The 27,562-nt window shown below is 34.1% G+C and overlaps 1 protein-coding gene across 2 annotated transcripts in view; it reads left to right on the plus strand.

Annotated features, from left to right (window-relative positions):
* The first annotated feature begins 2,163 nt into the window (after positions 1-2,163).
* Positions 2,164-27,562, plus strand: part of LOC108218091 (BEACH domain-containing protein B) — a 28,364-nt gene continuing 2,965 nt past the window's right edge. The window contains exons 1-39 of one of the 2 annotated variants that reach the window (XM_017391012.2): positions 2,164-2,355; positions 3,015-3,233; positions 4,508-4,571; positions 5,417-5,648; positions 7,150-7,335; positions 7,842-8,165; positions 8,968-9,190; positions 9,972-10,040; positions 10,534-10,947; positions 11,120-11,447; positions 12,544-12,975; positions 13,062-13,220; positions 13,318-13,467; positions 13,731-13,886; positions 14,031-14,072; positions 14,175-14,519; positions 15,281-15,454; positions 15,636-15,796; positions 15,897-16,212; positions 16,327-16,759; positions 16,887-17,223; positions 17,316-17,504; positions 18,178-18,439; positions 18,672-18,863; positions 18,968-19,186; positions 19,272-19,448; positions 20,325-20,440; positions 21,079-21,528; positions 21,651-21,864; positions 22,788-23,009; positions 23,300-23,776; positions 24,228-24,554; positions 24,646-25,095; positions 25,190-25,236; positions 25,320-25,413; positions 25,674-25,880; positions 26,591-26,716; positions 26,805-27,176; positions 27,259-27,490. In XM_017391012.2, the coding sequence (XP_017246501.1) occupies positions 3,118-3,233; positions 4,508-4,571; positions 5,417-5,648; positions 7,150-7,335; positions 7,842-8,165; positions 8,968-9,190; positions 9,972-10,040; positions 10,534-10,947; positions 11,120-11,447; positions 12,544-12,975; positions 13,062-13,220; positions 13,318-13,467; positions 13,731-13,886; positions 14,031-14,072; positions 14,175-14,519; positions 15,281-15,454; positions 15,636-15,796; positions 15,897-16,212; positions 16,327-16,759; positions 16,887-17,223; positions 17,316-17,504; positions 18,178-18,439; positions 18,672-18,863; positions 18,968-19,186; positions 19,272-19,448; positions 20,325-20,440; positions 21,079-21,528; positions 21,651-21,864; positions 22,788-23,009; positions 23,300-23,776; positions 24,228-24,554; positions 24,646-25,095; positions 25,190-25,236; positions 25,320-25,413; positions 25,674-25,880; positions 26,591-26,716; positions 26,805-27,176; positions 27,259-27,490 (9,034 nt within the window). In that variant the 5' untranslated portion in view covers positions 2,164-2,355; positions 3,015-3,117. Of the gene's footprint in view, positions 2,356-3,014; positions 3,234-4,507; positions 4,572-5,416; positions 5,649-7,149; positions 7,336-7,841; positions 8,171-8,967; positions 9,191-9,971; positions 10,041-10,533; positions 10,948-11,119; positions 11,448-12,543; positions 12,976-13,061; positions 13,221-13,317; positions 13,468-13,730; positions 13,887-14,030; positions 14,073-14,174; positions 14,520-15,280; positions 15,455-15,635; positions 15,797-15,896; positions 16,213-16,326; positions 16,760-16,886; positions 17,224-17,315; positions 17,505-18,177; positions 18,440-18,671; positions 18,864-18,967; positions 19,187-19,271; positions 19,449-20,324; positions 20,441-21,078; positions 21,529-21,650; positions 21,865-22,787; positions 23,010-23,299; positions 23,777-24,227; positions 24,555-24,645; positions 25,096-25,189; positions 25,237-25,319; positions 25,414-25,673; positions 25,881-26,590; positions 26,717-26,804; positions 27,177-27,258; positions 27,491-27,562 lie in introns of those variants that run through there. The other variant, XM_017391013.2, reaches the window with a different exon arrangement.

A 27,562-nucleotide genomic window follows, 5' to 3' on the forward strand; every position in this document is an offset into this window, starting at 1 on the left:
ATTCAATTGAGATTTTAAGTTATGCTACAAAATCTGGTGATATTTTTAAATTATGTTTTAAAATCAGATGGTATTTAATTGGGATTCTTTAAAATCCATTGAAATCTGATGGTATTCAAATGCTGATGAATTTTTTTGCATTTCATAAAATGATGGATTTTGTAGCATTTTTCGGTGTATTTTAAGTTTTTTGAAATCCCATCAAATTTAATGGGATTTTGAAGCATTGTGCTTAAATCCTACAAACTCTGCGACATTTATCAAGAATCCGCATAAAATCAAAACCACACACAATCCATTAAAATACACAAACTAAAAACAATCTATTAAAATCTCAATCAAATACACCCCCGTAAGTAACTCATTAAATTCTTATATTGATTTCGCGACACTCTGTTAGAAATAAAATTAACTAAAATAAATTAAAATTTTACAAATTCTTATTAACTAATTAATATATTCATTAGAATACTTGAACCATTTTCTCACAAATAGAGAATTATACTTCTCACCTTTCTCACCTGCATGGTTGGTTTTAATTATAATAATTTCAAAATAATAAAAAATTCTACTTCTCACGTGCATGGTGGCTTTAATTACAATAATTTCAAAATAATAGTATCACACTAACCGCATAATATTTTATTAGAAAAAGAACATTTTGTATTATAAGATTAGGGATATTTTGTAAAACTTCTTCTCTTTTTGTGGCTATATTATAGTCTTTTAGCATTCAAAACAATTTTTTCGAGAAGTCAAAAAAAAATGTATTTGGTTGAGATTTTAATGAATTATTTTTTATACATGGATTTTGATGAATTATATATGTTTTTGACTTTGTGCGGATTCTTGATAAAATGCGGTAAAATTTATATAGTTTTTTTAGAATTTAAACACACAATACTTCAAAACCTCATACATTTTAAGTGAGATTTCAAAAAATTTAAAATATAACGAGAACTCCCACAAAATCCATCATTTTATGCACCTAAAAATAAATATTAACATTTGAATAACATCAGATTTTATTGAATTTTAAACAATTCATCGGATTTTAAAATATAATTTAAAACCTATCACTAAATTTTGTAGTATAACTTAAAATCCAATCTAAAAATCTCAAGATTTTAATGGAATTTAACAATCGCAATTGAATACTCTCAAATTTTATGAATGAAAAATAATTCTTTAAAATCTCAATCGAATACACCCCTAAATATAATCGTGAGTTATTATAATATCATGACTTTTTAATTTTTTTCATACAAATATAATTTTTATCATCTCACTTGTTGAAAGTTTAATTTAGTAAAATTTTTTTCAAGCCCAACGACATGAGAGAGAATTATTATTTTATTTCTGTGTCAAGTTATCAATTTTCCTTAATATATAATTTGTTATAAAAGAAATTTTTAGTGAACTGTCACATTCTATTCCTACTTTTTTAAGAAGAAAAAATGAATTATATTTTCTATCCCATTTACAAGGTCAATTAAGATTTTTTGAATTTGAATTTAATGTTTAGACCTGAAAATTTTCCCATTTATAATTAAATATTACGTATCATAAATGTATTATTTAAACAATTACGTGGATAATAGTGTAATATGAAAATTGATATAATCATTACAAATAATTATTAAACGTGATACATTTATGTGTATTTTTAATTATTAATTCATTTGAGCAATTATCCTTGATCTTCATTAAAAATTATTATAAAAATCATTATGTAGTTATTATTAGATGATTCAAAATTATCCAAAATTTAGAATTTTAACTAATATATGTTTGTGTCAATCGTTTTATTTTTATTAATATTATAACTACAAAATGATATTATTATGTTTTTTATTTGTTTAAAAAGTTCAAATTTTGTGAATTTGTTTAAGCAGAATGAATTTGAAATATATAATTTGCATTTATATTAAAAGTATATATATAAAATTCATGACTTTTTTCATTAATTTAAGTTATTGAAACTTCAAAACTAACTTGCACAATTTCAAATAAAATATATTTAATTTTCTCTGCGATTTTCATTATTAAATTTGGAGACTATATATTTTTTGAAATCTCATACTGTTTCATAATATTTCCGTCAATAGCAGTTCGGTTCAACAATAATATGACACTCTGACAAAAAAAATAAAATGACATGCGTGTGTGACGGGTTGTAACTTTAATCTCCTCGCAGACGTTGAAGCTTCATTGAAGAATACACACAAATACTCTCTCTCTCTCGCTCTCTCTCTCTGTCTCTCTCTCAGATCTCAATACTCACTAAACCCTATCTCATAAATCATATCTCACATATCAATTTCTACACACAATTCAACTGCTCGATCTGATCAGGTATAACTTTAATCTTTCATCTGTTTCTACTCATCTAATCGTGATCATTGACTCAATTAACACGTGCGCGCGTATCGGCGTATGTATTTTACCGAGCCTACAGTTGATTATCGTTTACAAGTATAGATTAGTTTGTTTGAGTTTATTCCAGTGTGTAATGTATTTGAATTCGATTTTCCGATGAATTTTCGGTTCGTTTGTTGGTGAATTGATAACTTATTTTCTGCTGTTTGACACTTCGTTCGGTGTACGCAAATTATGATGCGTGAATTAAGTTCCTGTTGTAACTTGATTTGATTTATGTATAAGTTAGTTTATGTCTGTGAGTAGTGCAACTGAATACGATTTTTCGATGAAATTTTCCGTTCCGTCTTTACTGAACTGAATAGTTATTTACAGATTATGATATGTGAATTAAGTCACTGTTGTAAGTTAATATGGCTTTCGCCTTTTGATAAATTGAATTGCTACCGGATCGATAAGTTTTTGTTTTATTTGTTGTTTCTTTGTACTTGATTCATGGTTATATAAGTGTAAGTTGGAGGAATTAATTGATCTTACTCACTAAGATTGACAGTGTCCTGTAGAGTTGCTTGGATGTACTAATTACGAGTGTTTGATTTGTTTTTTACCTGCATATATTTTGTTTCCATGTTTAGGTATTGATTGAGCAAAACTCAAGTTGATGGCCTGTGATGGTGTTTTATCTGTCAATTGCTGGATTTTGACGTATTGCTAGTTGGATAATATTGGGGGGCTAGCATGAACATTGTAAAGGGTGTTGCTGACCTTATCCGAAGGTCATCTACTGGTTACACTTCAGAGTCTGGAGTAGGGTCGGGGAGGTTACCACCTCCTAGTCCAAAAATCTGTTTCAGGTATAACCCTTGATGTTTTATTATTTACTAAGGGGGCTTATTCATGTTATACTTTACTGACGAGTGGTCGCTCATCGGATCATTCCTTTGGGTCAGAGAATGGTGTAGTATTTGCCTGATGACTACGCAAGATACTCCCTCCGTCCCACCAGGTTCTTTACGGTTACCTCTTTTGGACGTCCCATCCATTTCTTTACATTACAAAACTTTCCCAAAATAGTTAATGGGTCCCACCACTTTATCACTTTTCCTTCCTTTTCACACTACTTTTACTCCCCTATCTCTCTTTTATATATTAAAAATCGATGGGTCCCACCACTTCACCCACTTTTCTTCCTCTTTTTCACTACTTTATACATATTTCTTAACCTCCGTGCCCAAACCCAATGTAAACAATTGGGTGGGACGGAGGGAGTATAACCTTATCAGTGTTAGTCCAGTTGCATCGTTCCTTACTTGGTTAATAGTTTTGTTAGGTCATTTGGCTGTTCCTTTGCAGATTTTTTTTTTTGGGATGTAACAGTAGTTTAGACATTTTGCTCAAATTGGTTTTTGCAGCCTTTGGAATTAAATGCCCACTGGGCATCAGTCTAGCTGACTAGACATAGATGACATAATCCTCCTGATACACGGGGCTCCCTAAAGCATAAGTAGTTGTGAGAAAGTTTTTTCAATATAACTTGCTGAATATTTAAATACTTAAAAAAAAAAATGCAGTTTGGCAGTTTTGAATACTTTCAGGTTTGCTTATCAGTATGTATTGAAATTTGTTTTTCCAAATAACTTAAATGGTTCTGGTTGCATACATCTAGAGGTGTCGTAAGATGGGGTATTGGAATTCTGAACTTCCTATGTGTATTTTAAGTTTTCAACATATGCGGGGTGCATGTTGTCCTGAGAAAGGGCACCTTGTTGTTTGATTTATTGATCTGTATTCTTAATTTCATAGAAGACATGATTTCCTTTATTTGATGCATATCTTTCTCCATGGATTTGCTAAATTTTCTTGCAATTTTTGATGTCATATTTTTGGTTTTCGCAGGATTCATTTGTACTTAACTAAATGGTAGGTAGACATAATCAAATAAAAGTAGTTGTATGATATAAAAATTCCTGTGTAGATTGTTTCTTTTTTCTTATGGGTTAGATAATAGTCACGCTGTAAAGACTTTGTTAAGTTCTATTGTTTTCTTTATTAAATGCGTAATCAAGTTATTCAATTGATTGTAACATTAATAACATACCACTAAGATGCCCAAACTATTATGTTTCAGTGAAATTGGTGATGAAGCAATTTTAAGTACACTTTGGGGAAGGTACAATGATGCCCTCGATAAGGTATTTATCTGTGTGTGTGTATATATATTGTCATGTTATATTATGAAGAATGATTGTCGGAGTACTAAAAATTATTTTATTATTAGTGATATTCTCCTTAATTCTTTTTGAGTACACTATATATGTTTTATGAAGGCCACACAAACACATCAATTTCTCTACGGTGTTAATGATTTTCTTCTTATTTTTTGAATATAATATATGTTTTAATTCAGGCCTCCTTGTACCTTACGTTTTAGAAAGCTAAGCCAACGTGTTATCATAATTTAGAGCGGTTTTAAGGATATGTCTCGGGTTTTAGGGTTCCAACCTTCTCATCCTTGATATTTCTGAATTTTTTTTGTTTGTTTGCCCGTTGTCTGGTTTTTACCCCCACGCACAAGTATGTGACTTTTAAGGATTTAGGAGAGCTGATTACTTCACAATTTCTTACTGGCCTTCTGGCGTGATAGTATTTCTTGTTTTTATTGACAATTTTGAGTCTTCAAGATATTTAAAATGTCCTTTTTAAGTTGTTTAACTTATTATTTATTTTTGATAAGATCAGTCTGACTTGTTGTCTTTACACTTTCCTCTGTTCACAAACCTTATTTGTCCTCATGTGAAAAGCCATGTCTGTTGGATCATAAGATGTTAGCTATATATCATTATATGAGAACTGGAGATTCTTTTAATGTTATTATTTTATATGTAATTTATATAATTTTTTAACTATATTCTTCATTATCGGCACATGAGAATTTTAATTTTTCAGATTGCAATTGTAGTCAGCTACCTCTTTTAACTTTGTTATTCTCCCGAGCCACGATTTGCCATTCTTATGTTTTACTTTTGCTTGGTCTTAGGTGGAGAGAAAGAAGTTCTTTCTTATGTTTCTGAAGCAATTCTTAATTGTGTACAAGAATTGGAAGCCGGTAGATCTAAGGCAATCCCAGGGGGATGCTTCACCTGCCTTCCCACCAGCAGAATATTCACAACATGATGATGTGATATTTGGCTGTTCTTTTGGTCACCCTGCTGAAATTACCATAACCTTAATCGAAGAAATCACACATATAAATGCCATAGTCTCAGAATGTAAGTTGGCCTTGTTGTTATGTGGGTTCATGTGAAGGCACTTGACGATATAAATTCTCATGTTCAATTTGGGGGACCGCTTTTCTTTATCATTAATTTATTGTTAGTCTCATTTCCCTCTTTGTTGGGATTCTAAATTGGGTATATGTGACTCCATTCTTTGTTTATTTGGCAAAGCTAACATAACTATGCTCTTTTATGGGGGTTGTGAACGATGCGTTAGGTGAGACAATTGAATGCAATAAGTGGTAATTTCAATATAAACCCCCCCTTTTATGTGCCATTTTTTCTGTGGCCAAGAAACATAATATCAGTAGCTGTTACAGATGAGTTCTTCAGTAACCCTAAACGCTGCACCAAGCTTTATTCCCAGATACTGCTATGTGCAAATAATGAAAAATAGATTTGAAACAATTCTGTAGCGGAAAAGAATGAGATTAGTTCAGAACTGTCAACGTTGAGTTGGAATGAAACATTAAAGTCAATATAGCTAGTGTTTTGTTGCGACAATGACAGCAACTGAAAGATCTTTTGAAACTTTATTGTTTGGCGAAGATCTTCAGAAATTTTGGTAATTAATACCAATTAAATAATTTGTTAGGTATCCATAGACATACATTACCTTTTCTACTATCTGGTCTTCTTATACACAGAACCTACTTTTCTCCATAGAAGTTTTGGTTGTGGAATTCTCTTGATGAACAGAAGGTAGAAGTAGAGTTAAGGCATGGTGTAAAGTAAAATAACTTTATTTTGTGTGCACTAGACTTAAAATAGGTGCAGACAATTTCTATTACGTGCTCCCCATCTACTGTCTCAATTGGGGGCATGAATAATAAAGGACTATAGCAAAGACAAGAGTGCCAATTGGTAATTGGTATTATGGAAATGTTCTATTGTTTGCTATATTTCCAATTTAGCCCACTTCTAGGATGAAGTTTATTTAAAGGATTGGATGTATCTTTGACTCTCTTTGCTCACCTATAGAAATGGTACAAATTTGTTACAATATAAACATATTGTAATATTGTAATTTTGCAAGTTCAATCATGAGGCAGTAAATAGGATAATTCAGATAGGAGCAGTGTGGTTTGTTGTTTTAGTTTCATTATGTATTGGACTTCCAATACCCAGTTTTCTTTGACTAATTTATGAGATAAATAGATTCTATGTTTCCTTTAGGGATAGGCAAACATTGTTGCTGTAGAAGCATAAACATATCTCTGAATCCCTGTTCTTATATTCTATAAAGATCTAGTTTACATTTACATTATCATTAATATATAAAAATGGTCAACTGAGGATGAAATCTGGAATTTTTAAGTACATGGAGGTAGGGGGTAATAGAAGGTACATTCTTTATGCTTAATCAAATGAATCTCTTGACTGGTAGATCTCAGTAGCCTTATTCATTGCATTTTATTTACATAGTATATTTAGATCATTTTTCTTGATTAGCTTATAATATCTTCTCAGAAGACTTTCATTGTTTTCTTTTTAGTTACATCGGTGAACTTGAGCGGGACGATATCTACCACCGAACGGTTAGGGAATGTAACTAGCTATACTCTTACATCTGAAGGGTTCCCCATTTTGGATGCTCTTACTATTGTAACAAGGTCAATGCACAACTGCAAAGTCTTTGGTTACTATGGTGGAATTCAAAAACTCACAGCATTGATGAAAGGTATTCTTATATTTTTTTCTTTCAGGTTTCATATACAGTCATCTACTTCGTTATGTGTTTGTTTGATGATTTAATATATAATATTCGACATACTATATGGGAAATGATGGGGAAAATGCGGAACATAGTTTGTAGTATTTAAGTTGAAGTTTAGCTAATCACAGTTTTATGCTCTGGCCTCTTTTTTTAGTGGCTCTAGTTTTCAGGGGTCTAGTTAGGTTGCATGAGAAATAGATGTTTCTAGTATAATTAACTTCTTATATTATTTGTAAGGTGTCGAACTAGTTTAGGTGATGATTATAAAATACTTATTTTTAATTGAGAAAACAGGGGTCTTGTCCGCGAAATTGAAATACATATCATTTGCGACAAATAGAATATGATGTCCATGGGATCATAGTTATGATGTTGTCACAGCTACCTAGAGTGCCAGCAGCCTGCTGATGTGTGGTTGCCCATGTCATAGTAATGGTGTTTAATGTGTGGTGTCCTTTTCATTATTGCAGCGGCTGTTGTCCAGCTCAAAACAATCACCAGTGCGCTTTCAGCAGATGAAAGTTTATCAAGCTTTATCCTAGAGAAGATATCGTTTCTGCAAACTTTACTTAGACATGTTGTCTTAATAATTTGTAGCTTTATCAATCTATATTCAGATGTTTACGAGCTCTCCCAACCATACTATAGTATGTTGAAGTTTAGTTTCCTGAAGGGTGGTTCAAAGTCAGTAGAATCTTCTAGTGAGACGACAGCTCCCTCTGAAGCAAGAATTCGTTGGCATCAAAAGGCAGTTATTTCAGTGATGGAAGCTGGGGGACTAAATTGGTTAGTAGGTAAGGTAGGCCGCTTATGGTTTGCTGAGATCTCATTTGTATGTTTAAAGTTTTGTGACCATTTACTTATGAAGGAAGAATAGTACATGTGCTTCTTTTTGCTAAATGTCTCGAGGTTGCACTTGGAAATAAGGCTTCTTAAAAGATGATGTTGTCACAATCACTGTTTACTTACATGCTAGTCCCAAATAAAGTTACTTTTCATACTACAAGTAGCCTTTTAAGTTTTAGTGTTTTTAAAGCAAGTAATTGCTAATTAGTCATTTCACCTAGATTAAATTCCTAAAACTCATTACCTATTATGCACTCGATCACTCATCTATTTAGCACAAACTACTTAACATTAAACACTAATAAGATATTTAGAATTGTTATGAATAATATTCTTTAATAATTCCGAACATACTCTTATATAAGTAGGCTAACTCTAACATGGAATATTAATGCAAAAGATTTCGTGAGCAAGATCACTAATACTTTATACTATTTTCATCTCTTTGATATGTAAGCGGCATTAACTAATGCTATGAACCCAGAAAATGTACAAATGGTTCTTAGTGGATTATGTAAAACTGCACGAGATACGATTTATTAAATATATTAGAAGATGTGCAGCTACAATTTGATTCTAGGGTTCGTAGTTTGACCTTTTTGGGATGAAAACGTTGAAGTTCGAAGAAAGGTTTATTTCTTATTGTAGGATAGGATTTTTTTTCCATTTTAACTCTTCTAGAATTTTATGTTAGATATAGTTTTTCCTACTACAATACTTTGCTTACTTATGGGATGTGCTTATTTTCAGAGCTATTGCGAGTAATGCGAAGGTTGAGTATGAAAGAACAGCAGACAGATACAGAGCTTTATTGTTTGACACTAACAAGCCTTCGATCAGCATTAGTAAATAACCCGCGTGGTCAAAATCATTTTAGAAGTATTGGGGGACTTGAAGTTCTCTTGGACGGACTTGGATTTCCGTCGGCAAACATATTAAAAGCAAAGATTTCTTCTTTTTCTACCAAGGATAGGTAGTACACGGAATTGTTCTATTGCTTTATCTGGTTCTGTTTTTTTTGATATATATATATATATATATATATATATATATATATATATATATATATATGCCTCTGTATCTTAAACTCCTAAGCTGACCAGGATTGTTTGCTTGCGGTTTGCTATTTATAAAGCAGTAAGAAGATGTTATAGTTAAATTTATTATGTATATCTATCTAGTCTGACAAAGTCACTTGTAGCTATTAAGCAAATCAGTAATAAAATTTACATATTTTTGGAATGTGTACCAGTGGGCGTTGTCTGCTTTATACATGCTCATCTTTTGTGTCTGTGAGTGTGCAGTCAGGTGACATATAAATTCGAAACCATGTCTATATGAACCTGTTGCAGCATTGTCCTAATTGCATGGGTACAACACTCCCTCCCCTCCCCTCCCCTTGATCATGTGATTCCCACTTTTGTGGCAAACACATGCCATCAAGTACCAGAGTGAATTAGTTTATTTTATATTGTTTCAAAGTGCTGCATTTTGAAGCACATGTTTCATGTCAAGTGAACATACTATTCCTGTAATACGATGCTTTATTTATCTAGTCAGTAAACTGTATTTCCTGTCACATTAAGTTTTCGTTGTTCTATTTTTTTAACAATCTACGATTTGATGTATTTTTGCCATAGTATCATATATTAGTACAAATCATGATTGAAACAGCAATCCGATGTTTATTTTTACTCTTATTTGCACACTCTATGTTTTGCCCAAGTAATATCTTAATTTCAATATTTTTGCAGAGGGGAGGATGCTTTTGGGGGAATTCTGCTGCTCCATGTACTTTCCTTGGAGGTTCTTAGAGAGTCTGTGTATCCTTTTTGTTGCAGTCTATCTTTTGGTAGATATCATACTCACTCAACTGTGTGTGTGTGTGTGTGTGTGTGTGTATATATATATATATATATATATATATGCGCTTTGTTTGTTGGCCAGCATATGTGTGCACGTAGGACTATTTCCTTTGTATTTACCAGTGTTTTTCAATATATTCCATTCTAAAACGAGAAATATTTTTTTCTAGTGATCAGTTCTAAACAGTTTACAGGATAAATCTTGGCTTTTGAATTTATGTTTTATGATATAGAGGAATAAACCTGAAATATTTTTTGTTGCTTCTTGGTTCCACACAAACTAGTAACAACGTTCTCCGGACCATTTGATTTCAATTGATAAGTTTAAACCTCTTTTTAAGACACAGTTAAAAGGACCAGTTATACCCAATTGTTTGTTTGGGGGTGTGTGTTTGTTTGGGTGGTTAAGCAAAATGATTCCTTAGTTGTGACGCCCTTTACTATTGTCCAGATTTGGGAATTTGAATAATTTGCAGTTCTTATGTGAGAATGGGAGAATACACAAATTTGCAAACAGTTTTTGTGCACCTGCATTCATGCTTCAGGAGTACAAGCAGCATAGCAAGGACTTAATTGTGCAAGAAAATTTGTATCAGCTAGTTTCAGATGCCAAAGACACTAATACGGAATATCATGGATATTGGAAACATTATGTTGTCAAATTAAGCAAAGTCCTCACTGCATTCCTTCTTTCACTAGAAGATTCAATTTCTTATGATTATCAATCACCAGCTGGTAAAACTACCTTGGCAGTTTCTTCAGTCTACGGTGAACTTTCAGTGAAGTGGTTCATGAGGGTTCTTCTTACTGTCTTTCCATGCATCGAGGCCTGTTCAAATCAAAATCAGCTACCTAACTATTTAAGGTGACTTATCCATTTGTATGCATTTTGGAGTATTTAAACCTTATCTTTACAGTTTGTGCCGCTTAAATGTTTTTGCTACCTTATCAATGTGTTATCATTGTTTCCTCTGCTACTTTTGACACCTTTTTTCATGGTAATGAATTACTTTTTTGGTTTTAAATCACATGTGCAGGTTGTTTGTCTATGTCTTGCAGCACCATGTTCTCTTTGTCTTGAGGAACGTTCTCATTTTGTCACCTTCACAGCTTGATGTATTCCGGTCAGAGGGCGTGTGGGATTTTATCTTCTCAGAGAATTTTTTCTACTTCGGTCCAGTTTCAGCTGAGTGTGCTGAGGGTTATGATTCATGTAGAGAGATTCTTCCCTGGGACTATGCATGCAATTTGGATTCCAGCTCCACTGACCATCAAGTGAACAGTAGCGAGATAGAAATTCTTCAAAGTGAAGTAATTTCGATCTTGGAGTTTGCTGCAACTTTAACTGGAAATTCGCATAATCTGGTGGGTGCTTGTTTTAGTGTTCAATCCCCGATTTGATGTATGTGGCATTTCCATGGTTAAAACACGTGCATGCAAAATCTCCAGTTCTAACGTCTTTATAATTTCATTCCTCTTTTTTCTTTTCTTTTTTCTATTAAGTTTTTTGGTATTCTGAATATTAAAGATATCATATAAATGCGTATAGTTCTGACACAATATGATCATTGATTTAACACATGAACGTTTGGTCATTGAATATGTTCTCGAAATTATTAAATAATATGTTGAACCCTCAAACCCAATTCAATTATGGATCTATATCCGAGGATCCTGAATTTCTGAAGTTCAAAATTTTCAGAAACAGTAGTTGAGCCTGGTTAACAGTGGCTATTTGGTTGTGTATAATGTCTCCCTGGATTATTGCATCTTAGTTAATCTACCAACATTTGTTCTGGGCATATTTATTTTTGTTATACTGTACTGTTATCACTAAAATACCAACTTCATATTTCTTGCATATATTTTTGTGTCAGTATCTGTTTGTTGAGTTTTTAGGCTGTACTTTGGTCTTGTCTGCTAAGATTGATAAATTAAAAAGCAGCCTGCTCATGAACTAATGACCTGTATACCTTTTTTATGTGCACCTTTCCATCTACTTAGTGTCATGTAGAAAAGAAGTAGATCAGTCTATCTGTGGATGTTTGGGGCTTAGCTATTTATGCTTTAGTTTTGTATGTCAGCATAGGCCACTATCCCTCACATGTATGAGATCATAGTTTAGCATTTTTAGGCATGTGACAAAATTACTAAATAGTCATTTAAGGGTTGTATTCCATGTAACTGTTTCAGACACGGGACAAATTGGTCCTATTTGCAGTGGTTTCTTCTAGCTGTATTATACAAGGCATATCATACATGTTTGATAGTCTCAATTCTCTGAATTACATTTAGTTTATAGAACTTCTTTCTCCCTAATATTTTGTAGCTATTTTTGTGCTTGTAAAGATTTTTAATCGTACTCTTTATTTGCATTCGAAGAGTTTTTCCGTGTTGCATTGACTTTGGTTTCTGCAAGCAGTCTTTTGTTGAGTACTTATAAATATGTTCTAATTCACAGCCAGAATGTTCTGCTTTATTGGATGCCCTTGAACATTCTGCGTGTAATCCTGAAATTGCCGGTGCTATAGCAAAATGCTTGCTTCGAATTTATCAGCATGCAGCTGAAAAAACTGCTGCTTCTTTTAAGACCCTTGATGCGATTTCACGGGTGCTTAAAATTGCGTGTATTCAAGTACATGAATCTAGGAGGCTAGACCATAATTATGCAGAGTCTGAGAGTGTTGGAAAATCTACTCCGCAAGAGATGGTGCAAAATTGGTATGCAAGCTTGGAAACATGTATGGAGCTTTTTGGGAAATACTATTCTACTACAGAAGATGCAAAAATTTTGATTTTGCGTAGTTCTAGTTGTATTGATTGCCTATTTGAGTTGTTCTGGGAGGAGAATTTGAGAGAACGTGTTCTTGCTTATGTTCTTGATCTGATGAAGGTCTGCACCCAACTCCGTTGTGATATATATTTTATGTGATATTTGAACATATGATTGATCCCTATCCCTCTTTCATTGTTTAACAGATCATTCCATTTGCTAAGCAAGACCGAACCGCTGGCTTGTATTTGTGTTCCAAATATCTAGAAACATTTACTCATGTAAAGGAACGTGAGAAATGCTTTACAGAGTTGTCAATTAATTTATTACTTGGTATGAGAGGCATGCTTCTATTGAACCAAAGGGTAATATTTTTGTTGAACAGTTATATTCTTCTCGCTAACTAAAATGGTTTTTTTACGTTGGACACATTGTCTAATATGTTTGCCGTTTTGTTTTCAGTATTATCAGGCCTTATTTCGTGATGGTGAGTGTTTTTTACATGTTGTATCTTTATTGAATGGGAATCTTGAAGAAGAAAATTGTGAGAAGCTGGTTCTTGATGTCCTTGAAACTCTGACGTGCCTGCTTGCAAATAATGATATCTCAAAGGTATTATATTTGTGATGCCTGTTCCTTGCACTTTAAATTGTCTATACTTCTACATCCCTGATGTATGAAGTTGAGGTTTTCATTTACATTGCATGCCTTAAATTGATCTAAATATATTCATGTAATTATAAATCTAATTCAAATACACTCTTTTTCTCAGAAAAATCTACTTCATTTTTTTGTTTGCTTTGCTTGTTGATCATCTTTAATAATAATATTTCCTTCTAATGAGTGTTGGTGACTTTCCGTTTCTTTTTCCTAAGGATACATTTAGAGCTCTTGTTGGCAAAGGTTATCGGACTCTGCAAAGTTTGCTGTTGGACATCTGTCAGTGGCTGCCTAGTGATGGTCTTTTAAACGCTTTACTCGACATGCTTGTTGATGGAATGTTTGATATCAAAACAAGATCTGTTATTAAGGTGATACTGCTAATACTTTGTCACAATTATTGCCTCTTAAATAGGAAAATTATATCGGACTGTATACGTTTAGTTTCAATTTTGCACACGTGTTGTTCTTTCTGAGACATCTTTTTTACTGTGCTTCTTTCCTTATTATAACAGAACGAAGATGTGATTTTACTGTATCTCAGTGTTCTGCAGAAGGTCGGTAATTATTTGTCAGAGCAAGTTATATGTGCATATAATTTTTATTCCTTGTACCCATTTTTTTGGTGGCTTATCCATCGCCATGTTTTTAATGGGCAGAGCAGTGACTCATCACGGCTTCTTGGACTCAACTTGTTTCTTCAATTGCTAAAGGAGTCAATTTCCAATCGAGCTTTGTGTGTCAAAGCCGGAATGCTAAACTTTCTTATTGACTGGTTTTCGCAAGAAGAAGATGATGGCGTTGTACTGAAACTGGCTCAATTAATTCAGGTCACTGGTGGGCACAGTATATCTGGAAAGGATATTCGCAAGATTTTTGCTCTACTTCGTAGTGAGAAAGTAGGAACTCGTCAGCAGTACTGTTCACTATTGTTAACCAGCATCTTGTCAATGATGAATGAGAAAGGACCAACAGCCTTTTTCGATCTTAATGGCAATAGTTCTGTAAGTCTGATGCTTTTGGCAACATCACTGAAGAATCACTATAGCTTAATACTTGGTAACACACATATATTTTATTGGTGTGTTTGCGTGAGTTAAGGTTGGTATCCTGGAGTTACGATAACAAATAGTGATAAGCAACTAATAAATCTAATTCAAAATAGTTTTGAAATTTAGTACAATTATAAGCTCCTTATAAGTCCGGGATCGAGTTATCCAGGGTATTTATAGCTTGATGAACCTTTAACAGAATTAGAATTACTTCTAGAACAATATGCCTTTGTTGCACAAGGCAGCCTTATGTTGTTTGCATAAAGAGAAGAATCTTCAGAAGTACCACATAAACATGTGCATTTGTCAGTGTTTTGTGTTATTAATCATTCTCAGTTGGCTGCTTCTCATTGAAGGAGTGCATACTCAAAATTATGAACCATCTACCTTTTAAATGCAGCTATGAAATCTATATTAGTAGTCGAAGAGAATTTCTTATTTGCATAGACCTAATATGCTTGCATGGCTCATTTTCTATTGTTTTGAATAACTTGTATAAATAAACAGAAGAATGTAAAAAACAGTATGTAGCTTGTACTAAGAACTTGGTTAAAAAGGATTAAGGATCTTCTGAATGGAAACACAGTTGAATAAGCGTTCCTTTCTGCTGGATAGGTAGATGTCTGTACTGTTTTTGGTTTGTTATCGCGAAAATGTTTCATTGTATATGTTTCATTATATTTGTTTTTCATTTTGTCATCTTGTCCTTGCAGGGTATTTTAATCAAGACGCCCGTGCAATTGCCTTTGTATAAGGGATTTTCATTTTCTTGTTGGCTCAGGGTAGAAAACTTCCCAGAAACTGGAACAATGGGGCTTTTCAGTTTTCTTACAGAAAATGGTAGAGGCTGTTTAGCTGCTCTTGCCAAAGACAAGCTGTTCTATGAGGTGAGAGATAAATCTTGGTAGAAATCAGTAATTTGTTTCTTGAGTGGAATTGCACTTGACTTGGGCACTTTGTTAAACTAGTAGTATGATCATTATATCTACGCTTGTAGTTGCTTATTCCTTCTATACTTGAATGCAGAAGAGGTTCATGGTAATAACTTTCACTCTATGTGTTTTGCAGTCTGTAAATCAGAAACGACAGTTTGTCTCTCTTAACGTGAACCTTTCAAAGAAAAGATGGCATTTTCTCTGCTTAAGTCATAGCATAGGGAGAGCTTTTTCAGGGGGTAGCCAGGTGAGGTGTTATGTCGACGGAGTTTGTGTATCGTCAGAAAAGTGCAGGTCAATTACATGTTGTATCATTGTTTTCTTAAAACACCTACTATCTTATTATTCCAAACTTCTAAATTTTTTACTGATAGACATATTTGTACTGATTCAGCTATGCCAAAGTTAATGACACCCAGATGAGTTGCACAATTGGCACGAAGTTAGATACGCCTTCAACTGAAGATGAAAATTCTGCACACTGCATTAAAGAGTCATCTCCTTTTTTTGGTCAAATTGGTCCAGTTTATATGTTTAGCGAGCCAATTAGTTCTGAACAAATACAGGGAATTTATTCCTTAGGACCAAGTTATATGTATTCATTCCTTGACAATGAAATTGCATTTCGATCAGACAGTCCATTGCCTGTTGGAATTCTTAATGCTAAAGATGGTCTTGCATCGAAAATAACTTTCGGACTTAATGCTCAGGTTCTTTCAATTAATTGACTGTATACATACATGTATATTGTGGTGAAAGTTCTAGTTATTTGTTGGTTCTAGCGAAGAAAAGTAGTGAAAATTTTACCTGTTATTTTTTTACAGGCTTCTAATGGGAGGACATTGCTCAATGTTTCACCAATGCTGGATCATGCCCTTGATAGGAAATCTTTTGAAGCAACAGTCATGGATGGTACTCAGTTATGTTCGCGTCGGTTGCTGCAGCAGATTATATATTGTGTTGGGGGAGTCTCTGTGTTTTTCCCCCTTTTTACTCGTTCTGAGTTATACGAAATTGAAGAAAGTGGAGAAGCAGGACATAGTTTGCTCCTTCCTACCAAAAAAGAGCGGCTTACTGCGGAGATTGTTGAGCTTATATCTTCAGTCCTAGATGAAAATTTAGCTAACCAACAGCAGATGCTTCTTCTTTCTGGATTTTCAATTGTAGGATTCTTACTGCAATCAGTTCCTCCCCAACAACTTAATTTGGAAATGGTTTCAGCTCTGAAATCTTTGTACAATGTTGTTGTTAATTGTGGTAGGTGTCATATTATCTTCTTCTATATCAAGCACACATTGGTTTAGATTTGTTTGTCTTTATAATGATTCACTTAAGCTTAAGCTTTGTTTTCCTTCATAAGTTCATATTTGTTTTTGTTCTTCAGGCTTGTCTGAGATGCTCGCTAAAGATGCTATTTCTCACATCTTTCTGAATCCCTACATCTGGGTCTACACAGTTTACCCAGTGCAACGTGAAGTATACATGTTTCTCATCCAACAATTTGATAACGACCCAAGATTGCTCAAGAGTTTATGTCGTCTACCTCGTGTTCTTGATATAATTCGCCAATTTTACTGGGATAACTCAAAATCTCGTTCTGCTATCGGAGGCAAACCTCTTCTTAATCCGATAACAAACCAGGTTGTTGGCCAAAGACCAAGTAGGGAAGAAGTACATAAAATTCGTCTTCTTTTACTAAGTCTTGGGGAAAATAGTTTAAGGTAATTCTGTCCACCTTTAAAGTTGCTTCCTTGCTTCTTCGCATAAATTAGCCATCTAGTTATGGAATCAGGAGCAACCTTCATATGTGCAGGCAGAGTATTGCAGTACCTGATGTTAAAGCCCTAATTGCGTTTTTTGAGACTAGTCAAGATATGGTTTGTATTGAAGATGTTCTACATATGGTCATCCGTGCTGTTTCCCAGAAACCATTGCTTGCCTCCTTTTTGGAGCAAATCAATTTGATTAGTGGCTGTCACATTTTTGTTAATCTCCTAGAAAGGTATTATTCATTTATCGGAAGACTTGTAATATTAGTTGTTGTATTACAAGTTAAAAACAATACAGATTAACAAATAAATATATAGTTCTTTTAGTTTATATAAAGAGTTATGTAAAAAAAAATTAATATAAAAGAGTATATATTTGTGTAATGGTAGAATATTAATGAATCTAAACTTACAGGGTAAACTTAAAAGTTTAGTTTAGATATTCAAACAATATACCATAATTATTAATTATCATAAAATTAGGTATTAGCTAAAATGCACTTTTACTAAGAACGTAACGTATAAAATGAGTATAGATGAATAATATTGCTTTAATTTTGTGAAAGAGTTTCAGTTATTGATAAAAAAAATTAAATAGGGGTGGTAAACAAATTTTGGTACTTTAGTGTCCTGAGAAGCAAATTTTTTCCATATTGTCTCTCATTGCCCTGGGGGTAAATATTGTTTTGTAGAGTTAGTTGCAACAACATGAGGCACATTTTGCTTCAAGAATAGCTCAGTTTGTGATTATTATTTGTATGAGAGGAGCGTAAATGTAATTGATCTACAGTGTAGTTTCTTTCTGGATCTCTGGAGCACTGTGTTAATTCATCTGGAAACTGACAAATAGGATCCTCTACAATCTTAATGCAAATAATAATCTTACTTCAACTTTACTTGTTCCAGGGATTATGAGCCTATCAGGTTGCTCGCCTTGCAGTTTCTCGGAAGACTTCTGGTTGGTCTTCCTTCAGAGAAGAAGGCATTAAAATTTTTTAGTATTACTGTAGGAAAATCAAAATCTCTTTTAGATAGCAATAAAAAGCCTGGTCTGCCGATGCAACCTATATTTTCTGTCATCTCGAACAAGCTTTTCAAATTTCCTCTGACAGATAACCTTTGCGCTGCATTGTTTGATGCTCTTCTTGGCGGTGCTAGTCCTAAACAGGTGATTTCTGGTGGATGAATATATCCTTCTGTCTTTAAGTGTTTAGTTCTGGAGTTTCTGGCTGTAATTATCATCTTCTATCATAAGTTTAACATATTTTTCCATTCTAATTTTCATTATCGGCTACACTCTTATTGTTGTTGTTGCTGACTGTATTCATATGTTATTTGCTTGAATTAATATGCATTAATATATATCAGTTGGATGAGTTTCTTTGAAAATATGTTTGCAGGTTTTGCAGAGATGTAATCAGTTTGAGAAGCAGAGGGGACTTATGAACAACTCACAGTTCTTTCTTCCTCAAATCTTGGCTCTCATTTTTAGATTTTTGTCAGGTTGTGAGTCTGTAGCCGCAAGAATAAAGATTATTGAAAATATACTTGATCTGCTTGATACCAATCCGTCAAACATCGAAGCTCTGTTGGTAAATTTTTTTCCTGTATTTGTCGCAATTAGAACTTTTCAAATATTTGTTTCTGTAATTCTCTTTGTATTTCTTGTTTCTTTTAAAATCATCTTCCTTAACAGGAGCATGGATGGAATGCATGGCTAGTTGCTTCAGTAAAGCTCGATACTTTACAAAACTATAAAATGGACTTGCGAGTTCAAGGACAAAGTGAGATGAGTGAGCAAACTTCTGTTAGGAAGCTTTTTTGTGTTGTCCTTTGTCATTGTATCCAGTCTGTTAAAGGTGGCTGGCAACAATTAGAAGAGACGGCAAATGTTTTACTTATGCATTGTGAACAAGTATGTTCAACTATTTTATAATTGACATACACTTGCAGTTGGATTATGTGTCTATATTTGCTTATTATGTTTCTTTCTTCAACAGGATAGTATTTCATATCGATACCTTCTCCGTGATATATATGAGGATCTAGTTCAGAGGCTAATAGATTTATCTTCAGAGGACAATATCTTTCTCTCACAGCCATGTCGAGACAACACATTGTACCTCTTGAAACTGCTTGATGATCTGTTACTCTCTGAAATTGATGCTAAGCTTCCGGTATATTAATGTTTGCGCGTGTGTATATGATACCACCTAGGAATTTTGCTTTCATTTTTATGAACATGTCTTAACCCCAGAATAGCATTTCGCTGAAGGACAAATGTGTTATATGTTTGTATGTCATCCTATGCGTATTAGTCATAGAATTTTTTTATTACTAGCAGGATGGAGATATTAAATCATGATATCATGTGGTCCGGCATGTATTCACTGCCATAAACTTTTACTTAAGCTAGTTAGTAATTTGCCCAAAATTTCTATTGTTGTACGCTTCGAAGTATAAATTAATTAATTTCTTTAAATGAGCTTTAGTTTATAAGTTGTGATCTGCCGATTTGAGATTATATTGAGTTTATCAATGCTTTGATAAATTCCTTTTCTCTGTGGCCTGACTAAACAACCTGTAGGACTGCAAGCTGGATGAACTGATAATTCAGGCAGAAAGGAATATATTGATTCTTGAAGAATTTCTAATTTATCTTGCCTTCTTCTTTTGTTTGTGTTGATGTTATAACTTGACACCGTTGTATGGTTATTCATGCATGAAAGTGCTTCATCTGAAATCCGCCATAGTTAATTTAGTTTTCTTGCGAATATTGTACTAGCTGGGGCGCTTCTAAATGACCCTTAGAAGAAACTATAAATTCTCTCCATGCTTACTCCTGCCCATATATTTTGGAAGATTAGATTATTCTAGTGAAGATTGCCTAACTTGCTATGTGATGAAAGAAATTCTAAATAAAACTATTGTAATTGTTAGTGGAACTCAAATCATTGTGTCATAAATAGAGAATTTTTACTCAATAATTTGTTATAAGTGAATTTATTTTTCAAAATATAGTTTTTATTCTAATTTATCTTTTCATTGTGCAGTTCCCTTCTAGCTTCACAGATATTTCTACCAACTTCCTGGAATTAGGAAGTCACAAAGATCTCAGTTCTGCTCTGTATGATGCTTTGAATGGAGTTTATGATGGCCAACCATCTAGGTACTGTATTGCACATTCATTTTTCTATCTAACATTTATAGACATCTTTTTTAATGTTCTCCTGTTTAGAGTTTGTCCTGATCTTATATAGTCTATATCTGTGTAATTGTTTGTTATATAAGTCCAAGAATATTAATTTCATCGGAGAATGTGTTAGTTGCTATTACGACATTCTTTCATTCTTCTGTAATTGTCAACTGACGACATGCAGCTCTTTTTAAAGTTATACTCTTGGTATCCCTGAAGAACTTAGGTTATCCACATATGTTGATTAGTGAAGACCTCTGATATTTTAATTACAATACAAGCAAGTTTATTATGTATGAACGCGGTTTTACCTTTATATTATTGCATTGCGAGTAGCTTTACTACAATCAACTGTTTCCTCACATCTGTCCGCAACCATCATGTAATATTTTTGGTTTAAAAAACAAACGAGAAAGAATAAGTAGTAGAATAATTTTATTAGTAGTATATTTGGAAAGAAAAGGCGAAGCAAGCCTGTTCTGAGAACATCCTAACATATTTTTTCATTTCCAAGAATGTTTGTATATTCATAAAGTAAATTAAATTAAACATACTGAATTGTAATATGTTTATTAGGATCCATGATTATATATGTGTATTTATGTGTGTAGTAATATGATGGGACATGTCATTTCCGAAAATGATATTGATGAAGAATGGTGGAACCTGTATGACAAGCTGTGGATAGTTATTAGCGAGATGCATGGCAAAGGGCCAAGCAAGTTACCAAAATCATCTTCATCTGCGGCGCCATCTTTTGGACAGAGAGCACGGGGTTTGGTAGAATCCTTAAATATCCCTGCTGCTGAAATGGCCGCAGTCGTTGTATCAGGGGGAATTAGCAATGCACTTGTTGGAAAAGTGAACAAAATTGTTGATAAAGCCATGCTGTTAAGAGGGGAAAAGTGCCCACGAATTGTATATCGGTTAGTGGTCGTGTATCTATGCAAATCTTCTCTTGCAAGATGTTCTCGATGTGTTCAGCAGGTCATTCCTGTTCTGCCTTATCTTCTGACAGCTGATGATGAGCAAAGCAAAAGCAGACTGCAGCTTTTCATCTGGTACTAAAACATAAATACCGTATTTGACTTCGTAAAGGTTGAAAAAAATGTTTCCTGCTTATATCAATAAGTCCGGCCTATATTCTTTGTAATCCTTCTTTTACCTTTGCATTTGTGCCCAGGTCATTGCTTGCTGTTCGGAAACAATATGGGATGCTTGATGATGGTGCTCGGTTCCATGTAATTTCTCATCTAGTTCGAGAAACGGTCAGTTATGGGAAGTCAATGCTAGCCACCAGTCTAGCGGGTCTAGATGATTCATCAGATTTAAGCAGCAATCAAACAGAAACCGGAGCAGTTCATAATCTCATCCAGAAGGATAGACTGTTGGCTGCGGTTTGTTTCATTTCTTCTTAAATTGTATTAATGTCAGTTTTATATTTTCGCCTTAACTCTAGTTCTGGTCTTTGCTCTGTCTGTAGGTATTAAAAGTAAAGAATAATAGAAGTCAATTGAAGTACTAATTTCCTTTAAACCCCAATTTCGCCAACATTAACCCTTTTATATGAATTCCAAAGAGCATGAAATTAAAGATTATTTATGACATAAAATGATGTGAGACATCACACTACTCTTTAGAACCAAATAAAACTACCACTTAACTACAAGTTTTAATTCAAAGTGGCATTCTTCATTAGGATCTTGGTTCCATTTGGTTGGGGCTTGTCTATAATGGAACATGACTGCTTGTTTTAAAGTAGAGGAGCTTTTAGTGATTAGGCAGTTGTTTACTTTAGAAGCACAATTGTAAACTGTCCCTGTAAATATGGGTTCTCTTAGTATCTTGACCAACCGATCCTTAACAGTGGAATAGTACCCAAGGAAACCATTAGTCATTTGACGGGTTATGCTCTAGGCTTGTACCTAATTTCCCCCACTCTAATATTTCCTCTATACTTAGATGTTCAAATTTGAAGACTTTGTCTTTGAAACTAGTACATTTTGTATTCACTAATGGACTCTATCATAATCAATTATACTTGTTATCTGGTAGAGATTAGTGATTTAACAGTACCGTCTTCTATCCTCGTTTTACCCTACCCACATGTTTGCACCTGAATAAGGTAGAAGTGAGAAAGTAGCTCTTAAACCATGTGTCCTCTTATTAATGTATATAATTGTTATTGTTTGTTGATTGTGTTCTATCAGGTACAGTTGTAAATCCTCAGCGTGTTTCCTTGACAAAGATATGATTTTTTTTTCTTGCTTCATTAATATTAATGCATATTTTTACCTTAGTCCCATCCTTGTTTCTATAGGTCTCCGATGAAGTAAAATATATCAAAATTTCAAAATATGATCAAGCCAAACAGTTGCATGACCTTCGTGCAAGGATGAATGACATACCATCATCTGATTCATTCCATACAAAATCATTTGAAGATGAGATACAGAATAGCTTAAATGGGATTCTTGCTTCAGATGATAGTAGAAGGGCTTCCTTTCAGCTCGCCTATGAAGAAGAGCAACAAATTGTTGCTGTGAGTACAATTTTTAAAAAAAATTCCATTAGTATGCTCTCATTTGCATATTACTGTTTACATATGTAGGCGACTTTTTCAGTTTTAATAACTATAATATGCTAAAGAAAAATGCATCTCAAGGAAATAAAATTTTGATGAGTGGGACAGTACTTGTGGGGAACTAATGGAAATTTTTTGGTGTTCTGGCATCTATATAATTTCCAATCTTGTCGTTGGCTTCTACTGGTTATTATCTAGTTTTTGGAGCCTCTGTCAGAGCTTTTTTAAATTTTGAATTACTAAAACAGGACAAATGGATTCACACACTCCGCACGTTAATCGATGAGAGAGGTCCATGGTCCACTATTCCCTTTCCAAATAACAGCATAACACACTGGAAACTTGACAAAACGGAGGATGCTTGGCGGCGTAGGCCAAAATTGAGGCAGAATTATCAATTTGATGAGAAGCTTTGCTATGCTCCGTCCAGTATACCAAGCACCGAAACAATTCACCTTGTCAATGATGGAAAAGTTGGTTTTGGATCACATATTCCTGAGCAAATGAAGCAGTTTCTACTGAAAGGAATTCGCCGGATAACAGATGAGGGTTCATCTGACACCATTGAAAATGAAAATGAGTCTGGTGTGCTAAAGGAATCTGCTTCCGAGGATCAAGCTGACAAACGGCAATTTGAGGCACTTAAAGACAGCAGTGTTCAGAAGGATAGTGCTGTAGACAAAAAGGAGCCTTCATTCATTGCAACCGACTCACAAACTAGTGAGGTATTTCTTTTCATATAATTGCTTTTGTATGTGTGCATAATATAAATGATGAGACTATGAGCCCGTTTGGCTGAGCTTATGATTTATGACTTAACGTGGCTTATGACTTGTCGTGACTTATCTGATAAGCTGACAGCTTAAAACATCTATTTAGGTAATTTTGACTTATGAATGACTTATGTGTTATTAAAAATATAATAATAAAAATAAAAGTGATTTATGAGTAACTTATAATTTAGGAGTAATTTTTATCAAAAAAAAAGTTCAAAAAAATTTATCCATTGAAAAAAGTACCTCAAACTAACTTCTGGCTTTAAGTTAGTTTCTGAAGCTGGCTTCTGACTTATTACACACACATACATTTTTCAGTTTAAAGCCAGAGATGGCTTAAAGCCTGGGCTTTAAGCCCAGGCAAACACCCTCTATATCTATAAACAAGGCTCATTTTCAGGTTCTAAGGTCTGTCGCCTGTGTGCTTGTAACTCCAAGAAGAAAATTAGCAGGAAATATGGCAGTCACAAAAAGTTTTATGCATTTCTCTGGTGAGTTTTTAGTGGAAGGAACAGGGGGCTCATCTGTTTTCGAGAACTTGGGCACATCAGGAAATTTTGATGCAAGCAAGCCTGATCAACCGGGAGTTGAACAAAAGTTTATGATCAGTTTGGATTTAAATTCAGAGAGTGGCAATGCCATTGATAGGATGAATGCGACCCATGGTTTTGCTCTCAAGAAGCAAACTAAAACCATAAAGCGTCACAGGAGATGGAACATTTCCAAGGTATTCAACTGATAATATATTTTTTTTTGCCTCACATATGTATCTCATATTATGTTGCTGCAAATTTAAATTTTCTATTAACCAATTGTAGATAAAGGCTGTACACTGGACTCGGTATTTGCTCAGATACAGTGCAATAGAGATTTTCTTCGACAATTCAGTTGCCCCTGTATTTTTTAACTTTGCATCACAGAGAGACGCAAAAGATGTAGGAACCTTGATAGTTGCCGCCAGAAATGAATCTGTGATTCAACTAGGATATAAAGACAAGAGTGGGATAATATCCTTTGTTGATAGACGTGTAGCAATGGAGATGGCAGAAACTTACAAGGAGAGCTGGAGGAGAAGGGATATTACAAATTTTGAATATCTAATGAGACTTAATACTCTCGCGGGACGGACCTACAATGATTTAACTCAGTACCCTGTTTTTCCGTGGGTGCTTGCTGACTATTCCTCTGATAGTCTTGATTTTAATAAGTCATCGACTTTTAGGGATCTTGCAAAACCTGTCGGGGCACTGGATTCGAAACGGTTTGAGGTTTGCTTATTTATTTTCTGTTTCTTAAATGACCAAATACATTTTTCCTCCATATATTTTCTTCAATGTTGGGGCTTACATTTCATCTGTACAGGTTTTTGAGGACAGATTTCGTAGTTTTTCTGATCCTGATATTCCCAAGTAATCCTCAAGTTCTATTATAGCTTACTTGAAGGTGGTTCCATATTCAGTAATTTTGCTAAAGTGCATTTACTCATTTGCAGTTTTTATTACGGATCACACTACTCCAGTATGGGGATTGTGTTGTTCTATCTTCTTCGGTTAGAGCCATTTACATCTTTGCACCGCACTCTACAGGTAATGTGGTCATTACATTCAGTACTCACGAATGAAATTAGTTCCATCTGTGGACTTTGTCATGGATCAACATGCAAAATCACCAACTTTTATTTCCCTTTACTATATTAAGCACATATGACCTTATGTCTGCTGCATATTTAGTAGACATATGCCTGGTGCTAGAGTTTTTCTGTATATTCTCTTTTGTGCTTATGTTATATTCACTTGATGCATTTTTAGCTGACGTCAACAATATTTAACACATTGGTTTTTGCCAGGGCGGCAAGTTTGACCATGCAGACCGCCTTTTTCAAAGCATTGAAGGGGCTTATAGGAACTGTCTCTCCAACACAAGTGATGTAAAAGAGTTAATCCCTGAATTCTTTTATATGCCAGAGTTTCTTCTCAATTCAAACTCTTATCATTTTGGGGTAAAACAAGATGGCAAACCCTTAGCAGATGTTTCACTCCCTCCTTGGGCCAAGGTATCTGATGCAAATACACACCTTTAATTTACTGTGGAAGACATATTCCTTTTTTAATTATTAAGGATATATTTTTAACGAAAATGTACTGATATGAAATATACTGCTGCTTCACAGTTGCTCACTTTGTGTGCAGAAACCTGATTCCTGTTAAAATTTCACTATATTTTGAAAAGAAATGAGTTTCTAGTATAAGAATTAGTGTAATATGTAAAGTGGCTCTGAAACTGAAAGATATTTATACAAGCCCCCCACTGGATCACTTGGAGTGAACTATAATTTGTACTACTTAGTATACAGATAATCATTAGTGACTGTCTCTGCCCTAGTGGTGGGTTAAGGTGAGTTTCTATGTTATAATTTGTATGCAAGCATCTCTGCTATTATGACAAACTGATAAAAGTTCTTTTGCTAGACCCAGACCTTTTGTTTTGTGCATTCTGATGTGTTACTTCATTAGCTTGTTTAGTCTACATAGAGACTTGGCTATCTCGGAGAAACTCACAAGGCCTTGATTTGAGTTCTAGAATAAGTGGATGAATAGAGCAAGTATATTTTGCATGCGTACTTAAATTCTTTACCTGAAGTTTCTGGCTTGAAGTTGATCTTTTTGCCTTGACCTTTATATCTGCACGCACTATCCATATTGATTTCCATCTTGAATTGATGTACAAATATAAAAGTTTTTTTTGTGTAACTATTAATTGCAGGGTTCCCCTGAAGAGTTTATAAGCAAAAATAGGGAGGCCCTTGAAAGTGAATATGTCAGTTCAAATCTTCACCACTGGATAGATTTAGTGTTTGGCTACAAGCAGCGTGGAAAACCAGCAGTAGAGGTATCCCAAAAAAACCTAAAAAAGGAAAATATCCGTTTCCTGATTTTGTTTCTAACTTGATTTTTGTTTTGGATCCATTGAATCATAGGCAGCGAATATCTTCTACTATTTAACATATGAAGGGGCTGTTGATCTGGACACAATGGAAGATGAGTTGCAACGGTCAGCTGTAGAAGACCAGATTGCTAATTTTGGCCAGACACCAATCCAGATATTCCGCAGAAAGCACCCAAGAAGAGGGCCGCCAGTTCCAATTGCTCATCCATTACGCTTTGCCCCTGGTTCTATTAATCTCACTTCCATCGTGTCAAGTACAAGCGATACACCTTCAGCTGTTTTGCATGTTGGTGTACTTGAATCTAACATCGTCCTTGTGAACCAGGGACTCACCATGTCTGTTAAGATATGGTTGACAACCCAACTGCAATCTGGTGGAAACTTCACTTTCTCTAGCACACAGGTATGTAATGGGTACAAGTTAAAATAAAGGATTTGGCGAACTGAGTTTTTACTTTCTAGATTGATGGTTTGACTTTTTACAGGAACCCTTCTTTGGAATTGGTTCAGATATTCTTTCTCCTCGTAAAATTGGGAGTCCTTTGGCTGAATATATTGAACTAGGAGCACAGTGCTTTGCTACCATGCAGACGACATCTGAAAAGTTTCTGATTTCATGTGGGAATTGGGAAAACAGCTTTCAGGTCATATCTCTAAATGATGGTAGAATGGTGCAGAGTGTTAGACAGCATAAAGATGTTGTTAGCTGCGTTGCAGGTAGTTTTTCTGACAATTTTATAAGACATGACAATTTTATAATACACCTTGACAAAATTCGAGTAAATACAA

The sequence above is a fragment of the Daucus carota genome, chromosome 4 (assembly GCF_001625215.2).
Source record: "Daucus carota subsp. sativus chromosome 4, DH1 v3.0, whole genome shotgun sequence".
NCBI classification, from domain to species: domain Eukaryota; kingdom Viridiplantae; phylum Streptophyta; class Magnoliopsida; order Apiales; family Apiaceae; genus Daucus; species Daucus carota.